The sequence below is a fragment of the Rhinatrema bivittatum genome, chromosome 2 (assembly GCF_901001135.1).
Source record: "Rhinatrema bivittatum chromosome 2, aRhiBiv1.1, whole genome shotgun sequence".
In the NCBI taxonomy this organism is placed as follows: domain Eukaryota; kingdom Metazoa; phylum Chordata; class Amphibia; order Gymnophiona; family Rhinatrematidae; genus Rhinatrema; species Rhinatrema bivittatum.
Window position 1 is genome coordinate 732620136 of NC_042616.1, and position 21847 is coordinate 732641982.

The following is a 21847-nucleotide window of genomic DNA, read 5'->3' on the forward strand; positions in this document are numbered from 1 at the left end:
TTTTACCTCACTTTTTAGCCATGCCGGAAAATCATTTAACCTTCCTTCAACCTTTTTTAATTAGCCAACTCCTGTCCAGACTGATAAGGAAAGGGCATTCTTCTGCTGACTCTGGGATGCACCTCCAGGGACCTCATGACACACACTAGTGCAGTGGTTCTCAACCTTTTTTCTGTCGGGACACACCTGACAGATGGTTCTCACATGCGTGACACACTGACCCATGATCGTCACGGAGCTAGATGTAAAAGTACAGTTTGCATCCACGGGAACCCCCCTGACCCACAATAATGGATGTAAAGCAGAATTATGACATTCCCCATACAACTCAACCTACAAAAAAGATATTCTGGTTCTGGTGTCATCTCAGTAACAGCAGCTTAAACTCCTTCTACTTCCAGGCTCAATAGTAGGGATGTGAATCATTTTTTGACGATTTAAAAATATCGTCCGATATATTTTAAATCGTAAAAAATCGTTAGAGGCGCGATACAATAGGAATTCCCCCGATTTATCGTCAAAATCGTAATCGGGGGAGGGGAAGGGGAGGGCGGGAAAGCCAGCATACTAAAACAACCCTAAAACCCACCCCAACCCTTTAAAATAAATCCCCCACCCTCCCGAACCCCCCAAAATGTTTTAAATTACCCTGGGGTCCAGTGGGGGGATCCCGGTGTGATCTTCCACTCTCGGGCAAAGGTAGCGCCGGCGCCATTTTGGTTCCTGTCCCCCGACGTCACGAGCGCAGGAGATCGTTCCCGGACCCCCGCTGGACCTGCAGGGACTTTTGGCCAGCTTGGGGGGGCCTCCTGACCCCCACAAGACTTGCCAAAAGTCCAGCGGGGGTCCGGGAGCGACCTCCTGCACTCGGGCCGTATTGCAAAATGGCGCCGGCTGTATGGCCGTATTGCAAACGGCCGGCGCCGTTTTGCAATACGGCAATACGGCCCGAGTGCAGGAGGTCGCTCCCGGACCCCCGCTGGACTTTTGGCAAGTCTTGTGGGGGTCAGGAGGCCCCCCCAAGCTGGCCAAAAGTCCCTGGGGGTCCAGCGGGGGTCCGGGAGCGATCTCCTGCGCTCGTGACGTCGGGGGACAGGAACCAAAATGGCGCCGGCGCTACCTTTGCCCTGTCATATGACAGGGCAAAGGTAGCGCCGGCGCCATTTCTATTAACGCAGCCGTGGCCCGAGAGTGGAAGATCACACCGGGACCCCCCCCACTGGACCCCAGGTAATTTAAAACATTTTGGGGGGGTTCGGGAGGGTGGGGGATTTATTTTAAAGGGTTGGGGTGGGTTTTAGGGTTGTTTTAGTGTGCCGGTTTTCCCGCCCTCCCCCGATTTACGATTTAAACGATTAAAAAAAAACAAAAAACCGCGACGATCAGATTCCCTCCCCCCCCAGCCAAAATCGATCGTTAAGACGATCGATCACACGATTCACATCTCTACTCAATAGCCCTACTTATGAAAAGACAGAAGTTTACCACCAATGCATGTCCTCTTGAGAAAACACAACAAATAAGACTGATACAACGCTTACATGCTAGTAAAATATCTCGGTAACAGACACAGAACCGACCTAACATACTCCCAGGATCTGTAGTAATGCACATAAACTAATCCGCACACAGTTACACCTGTATTATGGAATACACTCAAACAGGAGCAACCCTATCTATGAAAAGGCAACACTACAAATATTAAATCAGGTCCTAAAAACCAATACACCTCTTATAAGGAAAACAGAACTAGCAAGCAGCTATAGATCCCCACACAGAAATAATTGTAAAACTATACTAATAAGCAGAAAAAATGTTTCACAGCAACTATGAACAGAATAACATCCAACAATTAAAAACTCATAAAAACTATTAAAAATTCTCCAATAAAATATTTCAAAAAAAGCAGCCCCATCACATAATATTAAATAATTAAAATGGCAGTCAAACAAGAAAAATAAACTTAAAAAGCCACTTTTACTTACCCCCTCCAGCAGCTCTCCTACTCTTCTTCCATGCAGGCTGTAGCACACACCAGAAGCAGCAGTAGTGGCTAAGCTCTATACTCATGGTCCTCTTCCTTAGGACCCATGTCTCTCACACACACACCATACCAGTCATGCCCCCATGACCAGTTTCTGTCTCTCACACATCAATCATCTCCCAAACAGTCTTTGACACACACACCAGTCACCTTCCTGAACAGTTTCTCTCATGCCATACACACACACAGGCTTCCCACTCCCGTGTTCCACTTACATATATGGGCTTCTCACTCTCATAATCACTTTCTCTTTCTCACACACACTCACCAGTCTCTCACTCCCATGCTTGTTCTCTCCACATGCACAGGCTTCTCATTCCCATAATCACTTTCTTTCTCTCACACACATACACAAACACACACACCAGTCACCTGATCTCTCATATGCATACACACACACAGGCTTCCCACTTCCATGTTCTCTTTCAGATATACAGGCTTCTCACTCCCATGCTGTGTCTCACACACACCCAGGTTTCTCACTCCCATGCTCACTCTTCATATGCACAGGCTTCTCATTCCCATAATCACTTTCTTTCTCTCTCTCTCTCTCACACACACACACACCAGTCACCTGATCTCTCTCATGCATATACACACACACACAGGCTTCCCAATCTCATGTTCTCTTTCTGAAATACAGGCTTCTCACTCCCATGCTGTGTCTCGCACACACTCAGGTTTCTCACTCCCATGCTCACTCTTCACATGCACAGGCTTCTTATTCCCATAATCACTTTCTCTCTCTCTCTCACCCACACACACACACACACCAGTCACCTGATCTCTCTCATGTATACACACACAGGCTTCCCACTTCCATGTTCTGTCTTACATATACAGGCTTCTCCCTCCCATGCTGTGTCTCACACACACCCAGGTTCTCACTTCCATGCTCACTCTCTTCACATGCACAGTCTTCTCATTCCCATAATCACTTTCTCTCTGTCACACACATACACACACACACCAGTCTCTCTCTCATTTCCATGCTCGCTCTCCACGTGCACAGGCTTCTCATTCCCTGAATCACATTCTCTCTCTCTCACATTCACATACACACCAGTCACAACCGTCACCTTACCAACCAGTCTCTCTCTCATACATGCACACAGGCTTCCCACTCCATGCTCTCTCTCACATAATCAGGCTTCTCACTCCCATGATTTCTTTCACATACACCCCCACAACACCAGGCTTCTTACTCCCATGCTTTCTCACATACCCAGATTTCTCACTTCCATGCTTTTTCTCTCTTTCTCACACACACACACACACACACATCAGTCACATCCCTGACTATCTCACACTCTCACATACACATCAGTCATCTCCTTGAGCAGTCACTTTCATTGTCTCTCACATATACACATACATCATCTCTCTGACCAGTTTCTCTCAATCACACACATGCTCTCGATCAAATACATTCTCTCACTTAAACACAGGCTCTCAACACACACACATTCTCTCACACACTGGCTGGCTGCTTCTCTCTCTTTCTCTCCCTCACTTCCTCTCTCTCCCCCCTCCCCCCCCAAGCACAAATGGTAGCTGCAGCAGCCTCCTCCTCCAGCCCCCACAGGCCAAGAAGGAAGAATTCCATCGACCGCGGGAGGCTCAAGCTGCTGTCTCCTTTCTCGATTACCGGCTGCTTCAATTGCTCGGGGGCCGATGCTGCGGTGGCCGCTGCTACTTTATCACGCGGCACGGCTCTTTCTTCTTCCCGCGCACCGCGTATCACTTCCTGTTCCGGGGGGGGGGGGGGGATGCAGGCGCGGGAAGAAGAAAAGGCCAGCCACGGGTGCCACAGCTTCTTTAGCACTGCTGTCGTTCCACTGGGCTTGAACGTGCTGATAGCCCGGCGGCAACGGCAGCAGGGAAGAAAGAGCAGCGGGAGAGACTGGGAGCACGCGACACACAAGCCGGTGCTTGGCGACACACTGGTGTGTCGCGACACACCGGTTTGAGAACCGCTGCACTAGGGTGTCCCAAAACACCTGTTCAAAACCACTGCTCTGGAGGATGATTCACATTCAGGATTTATTCAAAAAATGGCTCAGATAGTCCCTTTTAATCTAAAGAAGAATATCCCACACAGGAGAAGTATCCAGGAGTTCTAAAAGTTCTTTAGATGCCAAAATAATCTTTGACAGTACCAGTATATGACGCACTTCAGAGCCTCCAAACAAAATTGTGACTGTTACTTAATTCTATATCTGCAGTAAATAGAAAGATAGACCAAAGAAAGTAAAGTTACCCCAAGAGTCTCTTCCACTGGAGGCAGCTCTTAAAAAAAAAAAAAAAAAAAAAAGCCAGAAAAACAGACACATTTCAGTGTTCTGCCTGGAAAAGAAACAAAATTGTTAGACACATCAGCAAAGAAAACGTAGCAGTTAATCCAGAATCTCAGTGTGCAAAAGAAGGTCATCAATATGTTGTTAATACAATGTACTGAAGTTATAAATCCCAGGTACAATACACAAATAACAAGTACCTAACTAAAAAGATTTTTGAGACATTATCCATAAATATTTACATGAAACCACACATTCTAACTTAAAAAAAAAATTCCTATCAAAAAAGTCCTTGTTTCACCAAGTAATCAGTTTCTTCAAGTAATGACCCCTTATGCTTATATGTTAGCTTTAAACAGGGTTGCCAAGCAGCTCCAGATTTTCAGGACAGGTTGATCCAGCCCTGGTTTTACTCCCCTGTACGCAGGTACTTATAAGTCTTGATTTTCTGAGTGAATGCAAAAGGGAAATCAGAATAAGTCCTAGCATGCAGTGGGGTGAAACCAGGACTGGATCAACCTGTTCTGAAAATCTGGAGCCAGTTGGTAACCCTATGATCAAAACAAATAATCATTAATACATGCAGGCAAATGGAAACCAAACCACATATATATTGGCCCCGTCCTTCCAATGTCAATTCTAAATTCGGTAAAACAGCCGATGTCAACTGATCTCTTGGGATAATTAACAAAACACTTTATAACCCATTAATATTAACCAGTGTCTCCATATGATCGCCCTTATGCCACCCTCACTATCTAGGGAAGGGGATATCACATACAAACCAGAAAAAAGAAGTTTTCTGTCCTGTTAACCAGTTCTCATGATTCATATAAAGAACCCTTTTGTAGGTTTGTTTAATAATGTCTACACATATCTCTGATCTTGAAAACTCAGAAATAATTTAACTGACTGACATGTATATTCCCCTACAGCAGTTGTTCCCAACCCCCCCCCCCCCCCCAGCTAGTCGGGTTTTCAGGATATCCACAATGAATATGCATGAGAGAAAGTGTGCATGTTATGGAGGCAGTGCATGCCAATTTTCTCTCATGCATATTCATTGTGGATATCCTGAAAACCTGACTGGTCGGGGGGTCCCCAGGATAGGGTTGGAAATCATGGCTCTGTAGTCGTACATATAAAACGAAGCTGTAGAAGTGTCCAATTGGAATATTATTTTAAGACTCCTCGGGTGAAACACAAATAATGAAAGAGTGTTTTTATCTGTGAACTTTCTAAATAGAGAAGTAAATAGCTGACTATCGCCTTTATATATCATAAGATGCAAAAAAAAAAAAAGCTATCTGAAACTGATTAAACTGAAAATCAAATTTCAAATTGGGGTCTACGGCAATTATCCAATTGCCATAATTTCTCAAGTTTCCGACTATATGCAAAAAATGTCAACAATTTGTCCCCAATATGTATTGTATACATGGTGGCATTTTTAAAAATCCACGTATAAACAGGCTACTGACGAGGGCCATGGAGGACCCCATTGGAATACCCTTCTCTTGAAGGTACAGCATGTTATCAAATAGAAAAAAAAATTTAAATAAGCGCCAATTGCCCTACAAACTCTTTGTTGGTTCATCTGTGCCTGATACAGTGCATCTTCATTGATAGCCATCCCTTTAACTTGGTAATAATGACTGTCAAACAGGAAAAAAACATTTTTGGAAGCAAGATTACATAAAAAGACTGTTGGTACATGGACAATACAGTTCTTATATCAAGCACCTCTCTTAAAACCATCTTGGGGTATGTTTGTGTAAAGATGCCATATCGATGGTAACCAAACAAAGGGGCCAATGCAATAAAATTTGCGGAAAGCGGCGCTGACTTTTCAGTGCCTGCTTTCTTAGCGCACGCATGGCGCCCGCAAGGGGGGCGCCATGCAATAAACAAATTAGGGGGTCAAGCTAGCAAGGTGGCGCCAGGGTCGCTAGCGTGACATTAGCGCCTCCTTGCTAATGCAACCCCGCGGTTACTGCTGGTCTGCCGGTTATGGACACTGATGACGATAAACTTGGTGTCGGTTTTCATAACTGCAGTCAGCCGGTTATGAAAAGCGACGCCGAGCATATCTGCATTGGTCTTCAAAGCGGCCGGCAGAGTTTGTGTTTTGTTTATTTTTTAAACTTTAAAAAAAAAATTACAGAAAAGCATTTTTTTCTTCTTTTCTGTACCTTTTTTCAGTGCATTAAGCTATTATCACCTGCTCCAGGCAGGCATTAATATCTGAGCGATAAAATGTGTGTCTGAGACGCACATGCATTTTTTTTGCATTTGGAGTGAATGAGTAATAGCCTCATTCACATGCATTTGCATGTGATGAGCGCTACCTCATTCACTCCGCGTCGGACACGCGTTAAATAGGTGCTAATCCCCCTATTGCATTAACTGCTAGATACAAGATTCGCTCATTCCTTTTCCCCCCTTCCTGCCCCCCTTTCTGTTTCAACACTTTCCACAAATCACACCACACTTTCTTTGGAGTAATAAAGGCCGCAGTTTATTCTATATTAACCCGAGCCTCGCCAAGTACTTATAACATCATATAACAATCCCCCCCTTTCCCCCCCCATTCGGATAACAGTCCAACAGCGCCCCCCACCGTTTCCAGTGGTAGAGCATCCCCAAGTAAACAGTCCAATAGCGCCCCCCACCGTTTCCAGTGGTAGAGCATCCCTCTGTAAAGCCTCCGAGCATCGGCCCCCCTCTTGCTCTTTGGCAATCTCGTGCAGCAAGCCCCCCCGCACTGCACAAGATTTCCCCCCCCTTTGTAAACTTAACAACACAATGCAATAAACAACATTTGAGGCTCGGTTTACCGCCACTGCGACGAATACAACATTTCCCCGAAAACACATTTTTCCCAATTACAGGGTGGGCGGGTGGGCAAGCCTCAACCTGCTGCTCGGTCATTCCTCACCGACTGGCAGTTATTTCCCCCCTCCTTTCCTTTTTTCTCCCTATCCGCCAATCCCGCTCTCCTATTTGAATTCTACTCCCCCATTGGCTACTTTCTTCCTCGCTCTCCCTCCCCCCCCCTCCCTTTTCCTTCCTTCCTCCTCCTTAACCTAATATCCCGCCCTTCCTTTCTCTTTCTTGACTACAGTTATGTCCGCAGGGCAAGACAGGCTCGCCCTGCTTGAACTAACTGCTAGATACAAGATTCGCTCATTCCTTTTCCCCCCCTTCCTGCCCCCTTTCTGTTTTCAACACTTTCCCACAAATCACACCACACTTTCTTTGGAGTAATAAAGGCCGCAGTTTATTCTATATTACCCGAGCCTCGCCAAGTACTTATAACATCATATAACAATCCCCCCCTTTCCCCCCCATTCGGATAACAGTCCAACAGCGCCCCCCACCGTTTCCAGTGGTAGAGCATCCCAAGTAAACAGTCCAATAGCGCCCCCCACCTTTTCCAGTGGTAGAGCATCCCTCTGTAAAGCCTCCGAGCATCGGCCCCCCTCTTGCTCTTTGGCAATCTCGTGCAGCAGCCCCCCCGCACTGCACAAGATTTCCCCCCCCTTTGTAAACTTAACAACACAATGCAATAAACAACATTTGAGGCTCGGGTTTACCGCCATAAAACAATAACGACCGCTAGTTGTCATTGTTTCCCCCAACTGCGGTCCTCATATTACCAATTACCTGTGTTAACCCTCCTGTATCGTAGTGTTAAACAAATCGATACCTATATCTGAGAGATGCACTCCGTCTGAACGAAAATACCCTGGGATCACCTCCCAAGCCCACTCGTGTCTCACCCCAAAACCCCCTTGCCCAACTACCCACTTACCAACCTGTGTATTTAACTTTTTAACCCCCCTACACCATAAATGAGACTGCAGGAATTTTAAAACGAACAATGATGTCCGACCATCCCCAATGTGTATCGGGCATGGCATTCATCAAAGTACCGAAATCCTTCTTAATCTTAACGATCAAGTCCTTACAAGATCCCGCTCCCAACGTCGTTTCCCCCCAATGAATAAGCACAATTTTAGGAAGCTCCAGTTGCAATGCACGTTGTTCCACCAGGGATAACAAGTTTGTCCCATTTCATCCCTCGATGACTGAGCCATATGATCTTCCAACTCCGCTCTTCCAGCTCCAAGTTCAGCCCATACGGTCTATGTTGCGCTCTATTCGCCGCCCAATGGATAAAGAATGGCCCACGACCCAGACACATTCTTGCCGCCCCCGCACTGACTTTCTTTCTGAAAAGAACACATCAGAATGAATATCCACACCACATTCACTTACACCCTAATCCGTGTTATCCCTCCCTTCCCTAAAGGTAGTAAGTCATATATATATATATATATTTTTTTTTTTTTTATTTTTTTTTACTGTGGGACCTGTAAGCATCCACCTTTATTTCTCCCGCCGAACGTAAGACTGAAAAGCCTTTGATTTCCCTCTCCCTATGGATTGTATTGCTCTATCCGGCAATCCTCCTTCCGCTGCCGAAGTTGCTGCCCCTATCCGGAACGAGTGTGACGTGAAATGTCGTCCCTCCCAACCTAAACACCTCAAAGCTTTCTTTAAAACTTGAACGAACTGATAGACCGTCACCGGCCATCCATCCTTATGCACCAAGAATAACCCATCTACCGCAGGTCTCGCTACTATGAACCTCGTGACGTACCCCACTGGACCACACGCCCTCGTCTTTCTGCCGGAATTAATCTAATTAATTGGCCCCTACCATATTGATCCACCTTGGACCGATGTATACACATGGTAACTATCCCGTCCACCTACCCAGACATTTTGCACCTTCAAACCCCTATCCCCAGCATTAACTTTGGAAGATGCTACCACTCTCCTACTCACATAGCTCCGAAAAAAGCTAGTATGAACGCTGTCCGAAACAACAGCACTTCATATTCAGACCAGCAAACCTCTGGCAAACATTCCACTATCATCTTGAGATCCCTGTACCTTATGGGAAGACGCATGTCGGGCAACGCGCCTTGCTCCCGTTTCCAGCCCTTAAAAATTATTTTAATCAAAAAACTATTTCCCGGATTTCCCCATCCATATAACTTCTGGAAAAAGGAAAATCCCGTCAAGTGCGCCCGTACCGCCGCCAAAGAATACCGCTAGTCTTGGCCCACAAAATAAATTGAACTAGCTGATCTTCCTGTACCCTTCCCCTGTGCCATCCTTCTCCCCTTAAATAGCTCCCTACCACCACCATATCCTCTCACGTATGCCCTCCAAGGTGGACTGCGCCAGTGACTTCCGAATCAGTGTCCAAGCCTGCGACCCAACCGCCTCAGCTGATCTGGCAACTTCTCTCCCACTTCCTTCGCTCCAGGCGCCGCTCTTCGGAATTCCTGCCACTTGCAACGAGAGAGAGCATCAGCTATCACATTTAGTTCCCCGGGCACATGTCGCGCCCGAATGGTCAGATTCAACTGTAAACACTGAAATACCAATTCCCGTAATAATTCAGATACCCTAGGGCATTTTGCTGACTGACGATTAATTACCTGTACCACTCCCAAATTATCACACCAAAACAACACTCGTTTGTTCGCCAATTGCCCTCCCCATAAATATAATGCCACCACAATCGGAAATAATTCTAAAAAAGTAATATTCTTTGTCAATCCCTGCTCCTTCCATGCCTCGGGCCATTGCTCCGCGCACCACTGTCCTCGAAAGTATGCGCCAAATCCAATCCCTCCTGCTGCATCAGTATGCAGCTCCAACTCTGCATTGGAGACCTCGTCCTGTTGCATAATGCAAACTCCATTAAAAGAAGCCAGAAAAGCCTCCCACACTCCCAATTCTTCTTTTATTCTAGACGTCACTCTAATGAAATGATGTCCACGTTTAATGCCCCTCGTTGCACTGGACAACCGTCGAATAAAAGCCCTACCCATAGGAATCACCCTACAAGCAAAATTTAACACCCCAATCAGGGACTGCATCTGACTTAACGTCACCTTCTTTAACTGCTTAGTCGACCCTACTAACCTTTTCAACTTGTCCAACTTATCCGCGGGTAAACGCGCTTCTAATGTTATGGAATCTAGTTCTATCCCTAAAAACACCAAACGAGAAAACCGGGCCTTCTGTCTTTTGAACCGCAATCGGCACCCCAAACTGGCGTGCTATCTGTAGGAAACCGTTCAAGAGCCTCTGACATCTATCCGTCCCCTCCTCCCCCACAAATAAAAAATCATCCAGATAATGTAAAATACCCCCACCGCCCATGCATTGCTCAGCAACCCAATGCAGGAAAGTACTGAATGCTTCGAAAAAAGCGCAAGACACCGAGCATCCCATCGGCAGGCATTTATCCACATAATACTGCCCCTCAAATCGGAAACCCAGTAAAGGAAAACAGGCCGGATGAATAGGTAGTAGGCGAAACGCTGCTTCAATATCGGCCTTTGCGAGCAAAGCGCCTCTCCCTGCTGCTAGCACTAAGCTGACGGCTGTATCAAAGGAAGCATAACTAACCGAACAACAATTCCGCGGAATATAATCATTCACCGAACTACCCGAAGGATGCGATAAATTCAATATAAAACGGAACTTTCCCTGTTCCTTTTTTGGGATGACTGCCACCGGAGACAAGTGCATTTTAACAAACGGTGGATCAAGAAAAGGTCCTCCCACCCTACCCAATTGTATTTCGGCCTCTATCTTTTCTTTTACCAAATGTGCATGTGTACTAGCTGACTGCGCGTTCCTGCCAGTACCCCCAAACCCTGGACCTTCGTAAGGGATCACAAAACCCTCCCTAAACCCTTCCCTTAAAAACTGTGCAACCTGCTTATTCGGATATCTCTCCAGCCAAGGGGTCATAGCCTGTACCGACACTGGAGAGTCTGCCACCCTAAGCAAGGTATTACGCTTTTCCCCCTTTCCCTGGTATTCCACTACCCCCTTGACCGCATTTAAGGGCTGAGTGTCCCCCTCCGCAACCCGAACACACATGTCTAAATTTGCAGTCGGGAAACAAGCAAACAGCCCTGTTAAATCTCCAACAGGTATCGTTGCCCACCCCTTTTGCCTTCCCGCTTGACGTGTTGCGAGGGGCTTGACCTCCTGTACGAAAGGACTGACCTAACCCGCTATTAAACCCTGTTCCCCCACTACCACTCGTACCTGTACTTCCTGTACTAACAACCTTACTCCCGCTGGTCCCCTTGTACGTCATTTGTGTCAACCACAAATTAATGTCTTGTGCCGCCCAGGACATCCCCTTATTGCCTGCCATCTTGTCTCTAAATTTTTCATCATAGTTGAGCCATGCCCAACCTTCATAGTCCCTGAACGCTCCAAGGATACTATCGGCGTATGATAGCAAAGCCCCATATTGGGAAGCGTCATAATGCCCAACTACACTGGCAAGCCTCAAAAATCCTCGCACCCAGTTCACTATATTTTTAGCCACCTTAACACCCTTTAGCTTAGCATGCTTCTTATCTTTCTTCTTACTCCTCTTCACCCTCCTCCTCCCTTCCAACAATCTAAAAATGTTCACATAACGTCGCTTCCTAATTTTCCTGCGCAACTTCCTAGGAACCCCTTCCCATAATTCGGCCAACGTAGCACTAGCTGTCTGCCCGACCCCTTGTAACGGCCCCTCTTCCAATATTTTCTTATATGTGGGACCCGAATCGGAAGAAAACTCTGAAGACTCAGAGTCACTGGAAGATGAGCTAGAGGGAGAGCAACGTCTCTTCCGTTTGGACTCCCCCTTTTTCTTCCTAGGCTTCTGCACCATCTCACCTGCGCCAGCAGACTCCCCGCTCCACTGCTCCTCCACCGGATTTCTCCTTCTGCGGTCGGATCTACTACGCCCCGGCCGAGGTAATTCTCCAGGCAGCTCCCGCTCTCTCCAAGCTTCCTGACTTGATGTCCCAGGAAACGCTTCATCGTCCAGATCTGAAATGAAACCCACCTCTCTCCCTGCTCTGACTCCCTCTCCCTCGTTTCCTCGCAAACCCTGCTCTCCCGGGGGGGGCCGGGCGGCTCCCCCACACACTCTGCTCCCCGCCTGGTCCGCGTATCTGCTCCCCGGGACCCCTAAGGGGGGGGCAGCCTCGTGCACTCCCGGCGCGGCAGAGCGCTCACTCCATGCCGGCCATCCCCCAAATCCCTCCCGATCTGGTATCCGCTCCACCGCCCGGTGGGGCAGCAGAATAGCTCTAGGGGAAGCGCTTGAAGGGGCTCTGTGCCTATAACCTGCGCCACCCTGGTTGGCGCGCGACCTCCCTCTAATCCGTGTCATAGCGACGCTGCGGTTACCATAGGTGGAACCCATGCGCCGGGATAAGGCCTGGGGTACTTTGCTAAGCCCACTAACTTCCACCCCCCTATAAATGGGGCCTGCTGAATCACAATTGCTGCCAATACTTACCGTTGGGACAACAGGGGACGTCCCGTGTGCTGGGGTGTGGGCAGGGCCAGAAGCGACGCTAGCGCTGCGCTTCCCGGGTGCGCTGGGACCCGGCAGGAGGGGAGGCGACTTGGAGGCAGGCTTGCCAAGGCGGCCTCTCGCGCTAACCGTTCCCGGGGTGCCGAGGGATCGGGAGGCGCCCGGGCCTCTGCGGGGCTTGCCGCTGGGCTGGGACACACGAGGGTTGGAGCGGCGGCGAGATACGGGCGCTGGGGGGGTGGGGGCGGGATGGCTGCGCGCGCGGCCGAGGTGGCGGTGAAGCGAGGGGGGGAGGGGCTCTCCGGAGGAGGCAAAAAACTGAATTCCAACGCGGAGGCGTTTAAAGAAATTTCTGCCGCGAAGTTAACGGGTTCGGCACCAGGGGGGGAGGGGGGGGGCCGGGGGGGGGGCCGTCGCAAGCGTCCTCCGACTCGGGGCCACTCTCGCCGGAATCCACCGGGGGAAGGAGAGGGGGGGGGTGGCGCCGACGGAGGAAACGACGAACAAGGGGGGGAGGGGGCAGGGCCGGCATGCAGGGGAGCAACCCGCGAGGGCCGGCGAGGAGGAGACGGCGCAGGCAGGGAGGGGGCTTGGGCGGGGGGGGTGGCCGCCCGGCGGGAAACGGAGGCCGCGGAGGCGCGGCCCCGATCCCTTGCCTTCTTAGGCATGCCTAGGCGCCGGCAGGCAGTACCCAAGCGAAGGATAAGGGGAGCAAATACTATTTTTTTTTTTTTTTTTTTAAGAAATTGGCAGTACTTAGCTGGCTGTCAAATTATATTATGGAATTACTGGGATTGTTTGTTTATTTTTTTTTTTTTTTTTTTTTTTACTGCCAGTCAAAACTTCCTCTGAGGAAGACCAAATAGGAATAACCTACTATGGCTCCCCAAGTCAATTCTAATTAAATAATGCCTTAATCAATTAATGTCCTATTATTTATTTTATTGTTTTTTTATTTTAATACTCTGCTTACCCCACCTGAAGACCAAATAACAAGCCTCAACCTGCTGCCTCGGTCATTCCTCACCGACTGGCAGTTATTTCCCCCCTCCTTTCCTTTTTTTCTCCCTATCCGCCAATCCCGCTCTCCTATTTGAATTCTACTCCCCCATTGGCTACTTTCTTCCTCGCTCTCCCTCCCCCCCCCTCCCTTTTCCTTCCTTCCTCCTTAACCTAATATCCCGCCCTTCCTTTCTCTTTCTTGACTACAGTTATGTCCGCAGGGCAAGACAGGCTCGCCCTGCTTGAACTAAGGGGTGGATTAGCACCTATTTAACACCACGTCAGACAGCTGGTTAAACAGTGCGCTCAGCCCCAAAGCTCCTTAAAGGGACTTTCATAGGTTTCTATCAAGGAAATGATGTGTGTATTCTTCACAAAGAAGGTAAGTTCAAACACATAAGGACATAGAAATCAATTGATAAAAATCAGAGGCTGTAACAGAATCTCTAGCAAAAATGATAGGTCTGTCTGTAGGATCAATCAAACATGTATGAATCTTGGGATGAATGTATAAACCAGGAGTAATTGGTGAATTAACCATTAAAAAAACAAAACTCCTTATTAGTGATCCACCCATTAACCAAGGCATCTTTTAAACATAGCTCAGTTTCCTTCTTAATCATCATAGTTGGGTCTTCAGTTAATGGTAAATAAAAATCTGCATGAGATAGATGTCACTTAATTTCCCATTCATAATTTAGAGCATCCATAACAATAACAGCCCTACCTTTTATTAGTTGGTTTACTTAAATCACACAGTGTATTATATTCCAGGCATTTGCATTATGTAAAACTCATATAGAACAATCAAAATCGTATGTACATCTCTCTTCACTGCCTCATAAAACGTGTGAAGAATGGGATCTAAGATACATGGAGGCCTTAATTAAAGTTAACACTATATTGCTAGATGATTGGTTAAAGTGTAAGGAGGATGTGGCTTCCATTTTTTAAAATATACAGGAAATAGCCATGTGTTTGAAACGCTGACAGTTTTTTGAGCATTGCAACTACGTTTCACAGACAAATTGTTACCTGTTTTTTATTACTGAATTAACTGCAGCAGCAGCCGCCAGTCAGGCAGTGTGATTCACCGGATTTTCTGGTTAGTTGTATAATGTATGAATTAGAAAACTAAAAGAAATACATGAAGATATATTATTAATGCTTTTGTTCTTTACAGCTCACAAAGCACCTTCCTCCACGAACAATTGGATATCCTTGGACTCTTGTCTACAGTACTGGAAAACATGGCATGAGCCTGAAGACTCTCTATCGAACAATGCTGGGTCTTGATACTCCTGTTTTGATGGTCATTAAAGATAGTGATGGACAGGTATGACAACAATGAATAAAGTATCATTCAGCTACTACAAACTGCATTGCTATTTTATGAACCTAAGCTTTCAGAAATTATAACATGTAAAGGCACGACAGTAAAGGCAGAAGGTGTGATACAAAGCTTTTGTTGTACATCTTAACAATTCATTAAACACAAACTTCCTATAATTCCAAAAATAAAAGATTGAAAAACATCACATCTACATTACATGGCACATGTACAACTTCCACAGCAATTTTTTTAAAACTAAATTTTGCTGCTTAAAGCTGTGTAAAAATGTAGATTCTCATGACATTCACCATAAGTGTAATCTGGAGGCCTTTTTAAATAAAACTGAATATATATATATATATATATATATATACAGAATAAAAGAGGAAAAGATTACCATCATTTCAATTTTGCCTGTGAAACATTTTGCCTAACCTCTTATGTTTTGTTCCATTTTTCATTACATGTTTTTGTTGAATTTGTTTGTCAGGTTTAATTTAGAAATATAGAATGTGATGGAAGAAAAGACCATACAGCCTATCTAGTCTGCCACCCACACCAATTACTGACCTCGATAATCCCTGCCTTTCCCTCAGAGATCCCCTGTGCTTATCCCATGCTTTCCTGAATTCAGATACTGTTATTCTCTTCCACCTCCACTGAACATAAGAACATAAGAAAATGCCATACTGGGTCAGACCAAGGCTCCATCAAGCCCAGCATCCTGTTCCCAACAGTGGCCAATCCAGGCCATAAGAATCTGGCAAGTACCCAAAAGCTGTCTATTCCATGTTACCATTGCTAATGGCAGTGGCTATTCTCTAAGTGAACTTAATAGCAGGTAATGGACTTCTCCTCCAAGAACTTATCCAATCCTTTTTTATACACAGCTATACACTGGAAGGTTGTTGCATGCATCTCTCTGTACCTTCTCTGCAATTACCGTACATATTTCCTTAATTACTTCTAAATCTATCCCCTTTTCACCCTCACCCCATGACCGCTTGTTCCAGAGCATCCTTTCCATTGAAAGAGGCATGTGTCCTATACATTGACACCTTAGAGCTAGAGGGTTTGTTTGTTTTTTTTAATTTGACAATTTTATTAATGACCAATGTAACAACAATAGTTCAAACATGGTCCATATACAAAGGACAGTGCATAAAACATTCTTGGCACAATATAAATGAACCTAATATTTCTCAACACATATTCAGCCTTTAGTGTTTGTCAGAATAAGAAATACCCAGTCTCTATCCCCCCCCCCCAGTCCCTAACCCCCTCGAGAAGCAACAGTAATTAAATGTCTCTTATCTCCCCATCCTGCCTTTCTTTTAGAGTATATATGTAGAGGCTCTGGATTCATAACTAAATAACTTTACTTGGGACAAAGTAGTGTGCTTTGGGATTTTCCAGATAATGATAAAATAATTGCAAAAGTCAAGAGCCTTGCAAGTCTTCCAATGGGAAGAACATAATTCACTGAATATTTCCAGCTTATTTCTAGTAAATGAGAAGACTGGGGAAATAAAGATGAAACTCAAAAGTGGCAATGTATGATACAGATGGCTATTCCCTTTTGGGTTACCATTTGGAGTTAGTGGCTTGCTTTTTTTTCAATTTCAAAAATCTTTATTGAAAAGTACAACATTAAAAATAAGACAAAGATGCAAACCTTACAAAGCATAAAGTCTACAATCATAATACAAGGCACATCTCATGGTCCCATATTCAGATAACGTAGCCTGAAAGATGCACTTTCTTAGCATTTAGATGTTGGATTTGAGGCATAGTGTGGACTCTTAGTCACAGTGGCGATGACTCCTCCCACGGGGAGGGGCCCCGTGGGGAACCACAGCGATGGGCTAGACTCAGAGAGCAGACATTGGAGATGGAAAGCTTTATTGTTCTGCTGTAAATAGATGGTAATTGTGCAAGAAGAGATGGCACTGAAGTCCAGAAAGGTGCCAATACGCTCAACAGTCTCAGATGTAGAATCTCACCCGGATGTACAAGGTTGGTAGTGTTCCACAGAGTGGGATAAGCCGAACCTGGTGGGTGGAAATGGAGAGCTGGATCATAGAGGTACTCACTGAAGAGTAGTGCAGGAATCCTCCTGGTAGATGTAGGTGGGACCCTTGGTGCAGGATTCTCTGAGCTGGATAGGCCCTCGAGGATCGAGTACCTGGAAGTGCAGATAATCCTGAAAAGAGAAGAGAGACCCCCGAGAAGCGGTTGTCTAAGTTAGTAGTAGAAACCCTGAAGGGTAGTTGGAAAGCGAGAGGCCCCTGGGGAGCGGATGCCCAGAGCTTCTTCAGGAGCGAGATACCCCGGAGGGTAGCGAGGAGTCTAAGCGTTCAGCTTAGAAGCGGTCAGAGTAGCTAAACCGAAGTCCTTGCTAACTCGTTCGTTGAGAGCAGAGTGGAGGCTTAAATACCCGGAGGTATTGACGTCATCCGGTGGGGTCGCCCCTGAGGTTCCCGCAATGACGTGTAGATAAGCGTAGGCAGCGTGCGCATACCCTAGGAGGCCACAGGAAGGAGCATGGCGGACGGGGACGCCCATGCTGACTTGGAGACACCGAGGGTTTCGGCACCGGAGGCAGCCATCGTACCCATGGAGGAGGAGAAGGGCAAAAAAGAGGTGAGACAGAGCGGTCGCAGCCGTCTGCGACTGGACGCAACATTAGACAGTGGGTTAAGCAGAGTTGCTTACCTGTAACAGGTGTTCTCACAGGACAGCAGGATGTTAGTCCTCACATATGGGTAACATCATCAGGATGGAGCCCAATCACGGAAAACTTTTGTCAAAGTTTCTAGACTTTGACTGGCACCTACTGGGCATGCCCAGCATAGCACCAAACCTGCATCCAGTCTCGTCTTATAGTCTTATAGTAAAAGTACATGTGAAAAATAAGAAAATGTAACGAACCCAACACCATGGGGTGCCGGGCGGGTTTCGTGAGGACTAACATCCTACTGTCCTGTGAGAACACCTGTTACAGGTAAGCAACTCTGCTTTCTCACAGGTCAAGCAGGATGGTAGTCCTCACATATGGGTGAGTACCAAACTGAGGATGCCCGTGCAGTACACCAAATGCACCCAAAGACGTGCAACAGGCACAACAATTGGGGTGAAAATTTGGTTAAAAGGGCATCCTGAATCCTGATGGGTCGGTGGAAGGCTGTTGGTACATTAATTGGCAAATAAGTTGCATAGGACAGACTGGCCGAAGATGGAATCTTGTCTGCCAGCCTTGCCTAAGCAATAATGGTCTGCAAAGGTATGGAGAGAGCTCCAGGTAGCAGCTTTACAAATGTCAGTAAGTGGCACTGAGTGGAGGTGTGCTACTGAGGTCACCATGGCCCTAATAGTGTGCTTTGACATGGTGTTGGAGCAGAATGCCTGCCTGCTGATAGCAAAAGGAAATACAGTCTGTTATCCAGGAGGAGAGGGTCTGCTTTCCCACAGGTTTACCCAATTTGATGGTATCAAGAGACAAAAAATTGAGTGGACTTTCTGTGAGTGACTGTATGGTCTAGGTAGAAGGCTACAGCACGTTTACAGTCGAGAGTATGCAGAGCCTGTTCCCCTGGATTGGAATGGGTCCTGGGAAAGAAGGTGGGTAGTATAATGGATTGATTAATATGAAACTCCGATACTACCTTAGGCAAAAACTTAGGGTGAGTGCGGAGTACTATTCTGTCATGCAGAAGTTTAGTGTAAGGCAGGTAGGTGACTGATGCCTGTAACTCACTAACTCTGCGAGCGGATGTGATTGCCAGAAGAAAAATCACCTTCCAGGTGAGATAGCGGAGATCAGGATTGGAGAGGCTCAAACGGCGGTTTCATGAGCCACCCCAAAACCACGTTGAGGTCCCAAGAAGGGGGCCAGTGGAGGTTTTAGGTGCAGCAAGCCCCTCAAAAAGCATGTTACCAGGGGTTGTACGGATATGGAGACATCCCTGACACCTTTATGGAAGGCAGCCACCGCACTGACATGCACCCTAATAGAGGAAGTTTTCAGGCCTGACTCTGACAGGTGCCAGAGATAGTCAAGAAACTTCGCTGTGGAACAAGTGAAGGGATCGATGGACATGGAAGTACACCATACCGTAAACCTGTTCCATTTATAGCAATAAGACTTTCTTGTGGAAGGCTTTCGAGAAGCTACCAGGACACGTGAAACCGGCTCTGAAAGGTTAAGAGGTTGAAGAATTAACCTTTCAACATCCAGGCAGTCAGAGATAGGGCCTGGAGGTTGGGGTGACGTTGGCATCCGTTGTTCTGAGTGATCAGAAGCGGATCCTTCCCCAGAGGAATGTACCAGCAAATTGATAGGTCCTGAAGTATTGGAAACCACACCTGGCGTGGCCAGTGAGGGGCTATCAGAATCATCAATCCCCTGTCCTTTCGCAACTTCATGAGAGTCTTCAAAATGAGTGGAAGTGGAGAGTATGCATAAAGGAAACCGCTGGTCCACAAGAGGGAGAAAGCGTCTCTTGGCTGCGAGTGAGAGAGCAGAAGTTTTCTACTTTGCGGTTGTGGATTGACGCAAAGAGATCTATATGAGGGTAACCCCAGCGTTGGAATATTGAGTCCGCTACTGTGGGGTTGAGGCACCACTTGTGTGGTTGAAAAGTGCGACTCAGCTTGTCTGCCAATACATTGTCCACTCCCAGCAAGTAGGTGGTCCTGAGGCACATAGAGTGGGAAAGGGCCTCCGCCCATATCTGTGCAGCTTCCTGCACAGGAGGTAGGAGCCCATTTCCCCTTGCTTGTTGATGTACCACATGGCCACTTGGTTGTCTGTTTGAATCAGGATGACCTTGTTGGTGAGGTAATCCTGAAAGACCCTGAGAGCATATCTGATTGTCCGCAGCTCTAGGAAATTTATCTGATGTTTGGCTTCCTCTGGAGACCAGATGGCCCTGAGTTTGCATGTTTGCAACACGTGCACCCCAGCCGATGTTGGAGGCATCTGTTGTCAAGGTTATTTGAGGTTCCGCAACTTGAAATGGAAGGCCTTGAAGAAGATTGGACTGGTTTATCCACCAAGTCAGCGAAGAGCGGAGCTGGTTGGTGATGTGGACAATGGTGGACATTGGCTGAGAAGACTGAATCCACTGCATTACTCTCATGGCAAGGCGGGCCATCGGAGTGACATGCACCGAGGAGGCCATATGACCCAGTAAGATAAGAAAGTGATGTGCAGTTGAGTGTTGACGAGACTGCAGTTGTTGGGCCAGAGAAGCGAAAGTGAGAGCCTGATCCTGGGGTAGGAAGACTTTCGCCTTTAAAGTGTTCAAGTCGGCCCCTATGAATGATAGGGTTTGAGATGGAACTAGCCTGGATTTCGGATAGTTTGAGGAACCCTAGGGAGATCAGGTTATGCAAAGTGAGATGTAGGGACGTCAGTGCAATTTGATGAGTGGGAGCCCTGATCAACCAATCGTCGAGTTAGGGGTAGACGTGGACACCTTGAGTCCTGAGATAGGCTGCTACCACGATGAGACACTTGGTGAAGACTCGAGGGGCAGATGCTAGGCCGAATGGCAACACTCTATACTGGAAGTGCTTTGGGCCTACTAGAAATCACAGGAATCTGCGATGTGACGGAGTGATTGAGATGTGCGTGTAAGCATCCTGGAGATCTAGAGAGCAGAGCCAGTCTTCCCTTTGCAGAAGAGGAAGCAGAGAGCCCAAGGTCACCATCTTGAACTTCTCTCTTTGTTGGTATTTGTTTAAGGCGCGAAGGTCCAGTATTGGGCGAACGTCACCTGACTTTTTTGGGATTAGAAAATACTGGGAATAGAATCCCTGGCCCTGCTGGGAGAAGGGTACTGGTTCTATTGCCCGGAACTCGAGGAGGATGGAAACTTCCTGATCGAGAAGGTGAGAATGGTCGGATGGTTTCCCACATCAGCCAAGGTGGGGAATCTGGTGAAACTGTGAGGAAGTTGAGGTGGTAACCTTGAGTCACTACAGCTAGTACCCACTGATCTGTCATGACCTTGTGCCACATGCTAGTGAAGTGGGAAAATCGACCTCCTACTGGTACGGAAGGGAGAGGAGGCTGAGCACTGCTCTCCAGGAAGGAGTCAAAATCCGGACATTGGGCTGGCTGAGTCTGGGTCCGAGGTTGTCTGGATTGGCCCTTTTATTAAGGCCTGGAGGGACGACCTCTGGAAGCTGGAGGGTACTATCTCCTTGGTTTATACACAGGCCTCTTGGAGTCTCTTCTTAAAGACCTCTTGGAAGAAGAAGAGTAATCAGAAAGTACTAAGGAGCATTGGCGGAGAGTCTCATGGTGATCCTTGAGCTGCGCCACTGTTTCTTGAATCTTTTCTCCGAGGTTATCCCCAGCACAAGGTAAGTCAGCTAACCTATCTTGTACTTCTGGTCTGAGGTCTGAAGACTTGAGCCAGGCCCATCTTCTTGCACTTATCCCTTCTGCAGAGACTCTAGAGGCAGTGTCGAAGATGTCATATGCAGCACGGACCTCATGCTTGCCAGCGTCTAGACCTTTTAAAGCAAGGGTATGCAGCTGGTCTTGAAACTGTTCTGGTAGAGATTCAGAAAAATCTTGGATCTTCTTGAACAGGTCCCTATTGTACTGTGTCATGTACAATTGGTAGGAAGCAATACAAGAAATTAGCATTGAACCATGAAAAGCACGTCTGCCCAATGCATCCAGGGACTTTTGTTCTTTTCCTGGAGGTATAGAAGAATGAGATTTGGACCGTCTT

The 21847-nt window shown here is 46.9% G+C and overlaps 1 protein-coding gene across 5 annotated transcripts in view; it reads left to right on the forward strand.

The window, feature by feature from the left end:
- OXR1 (oxidation resistance 1) overlaps positions 1–21847 on the forward strand; it is a 1217970-nt gene that overhangs the window by 1132605 nt on the left and 63518 nt on the right. For all 5 annotated transcript variants that reach the window (XM_029591868.1, XM_029591869.1, XM_029591872.1 and 2 more), the window contains one exon: positions 14949–15101. In XM_029591868.1, coding sequence (XP_029447728.1) covers positions 14949–15101 — 153 coding nt within the window. The remainder of the gene's footprint in view (positions 1–14948; positions 15102–21847) is intronic.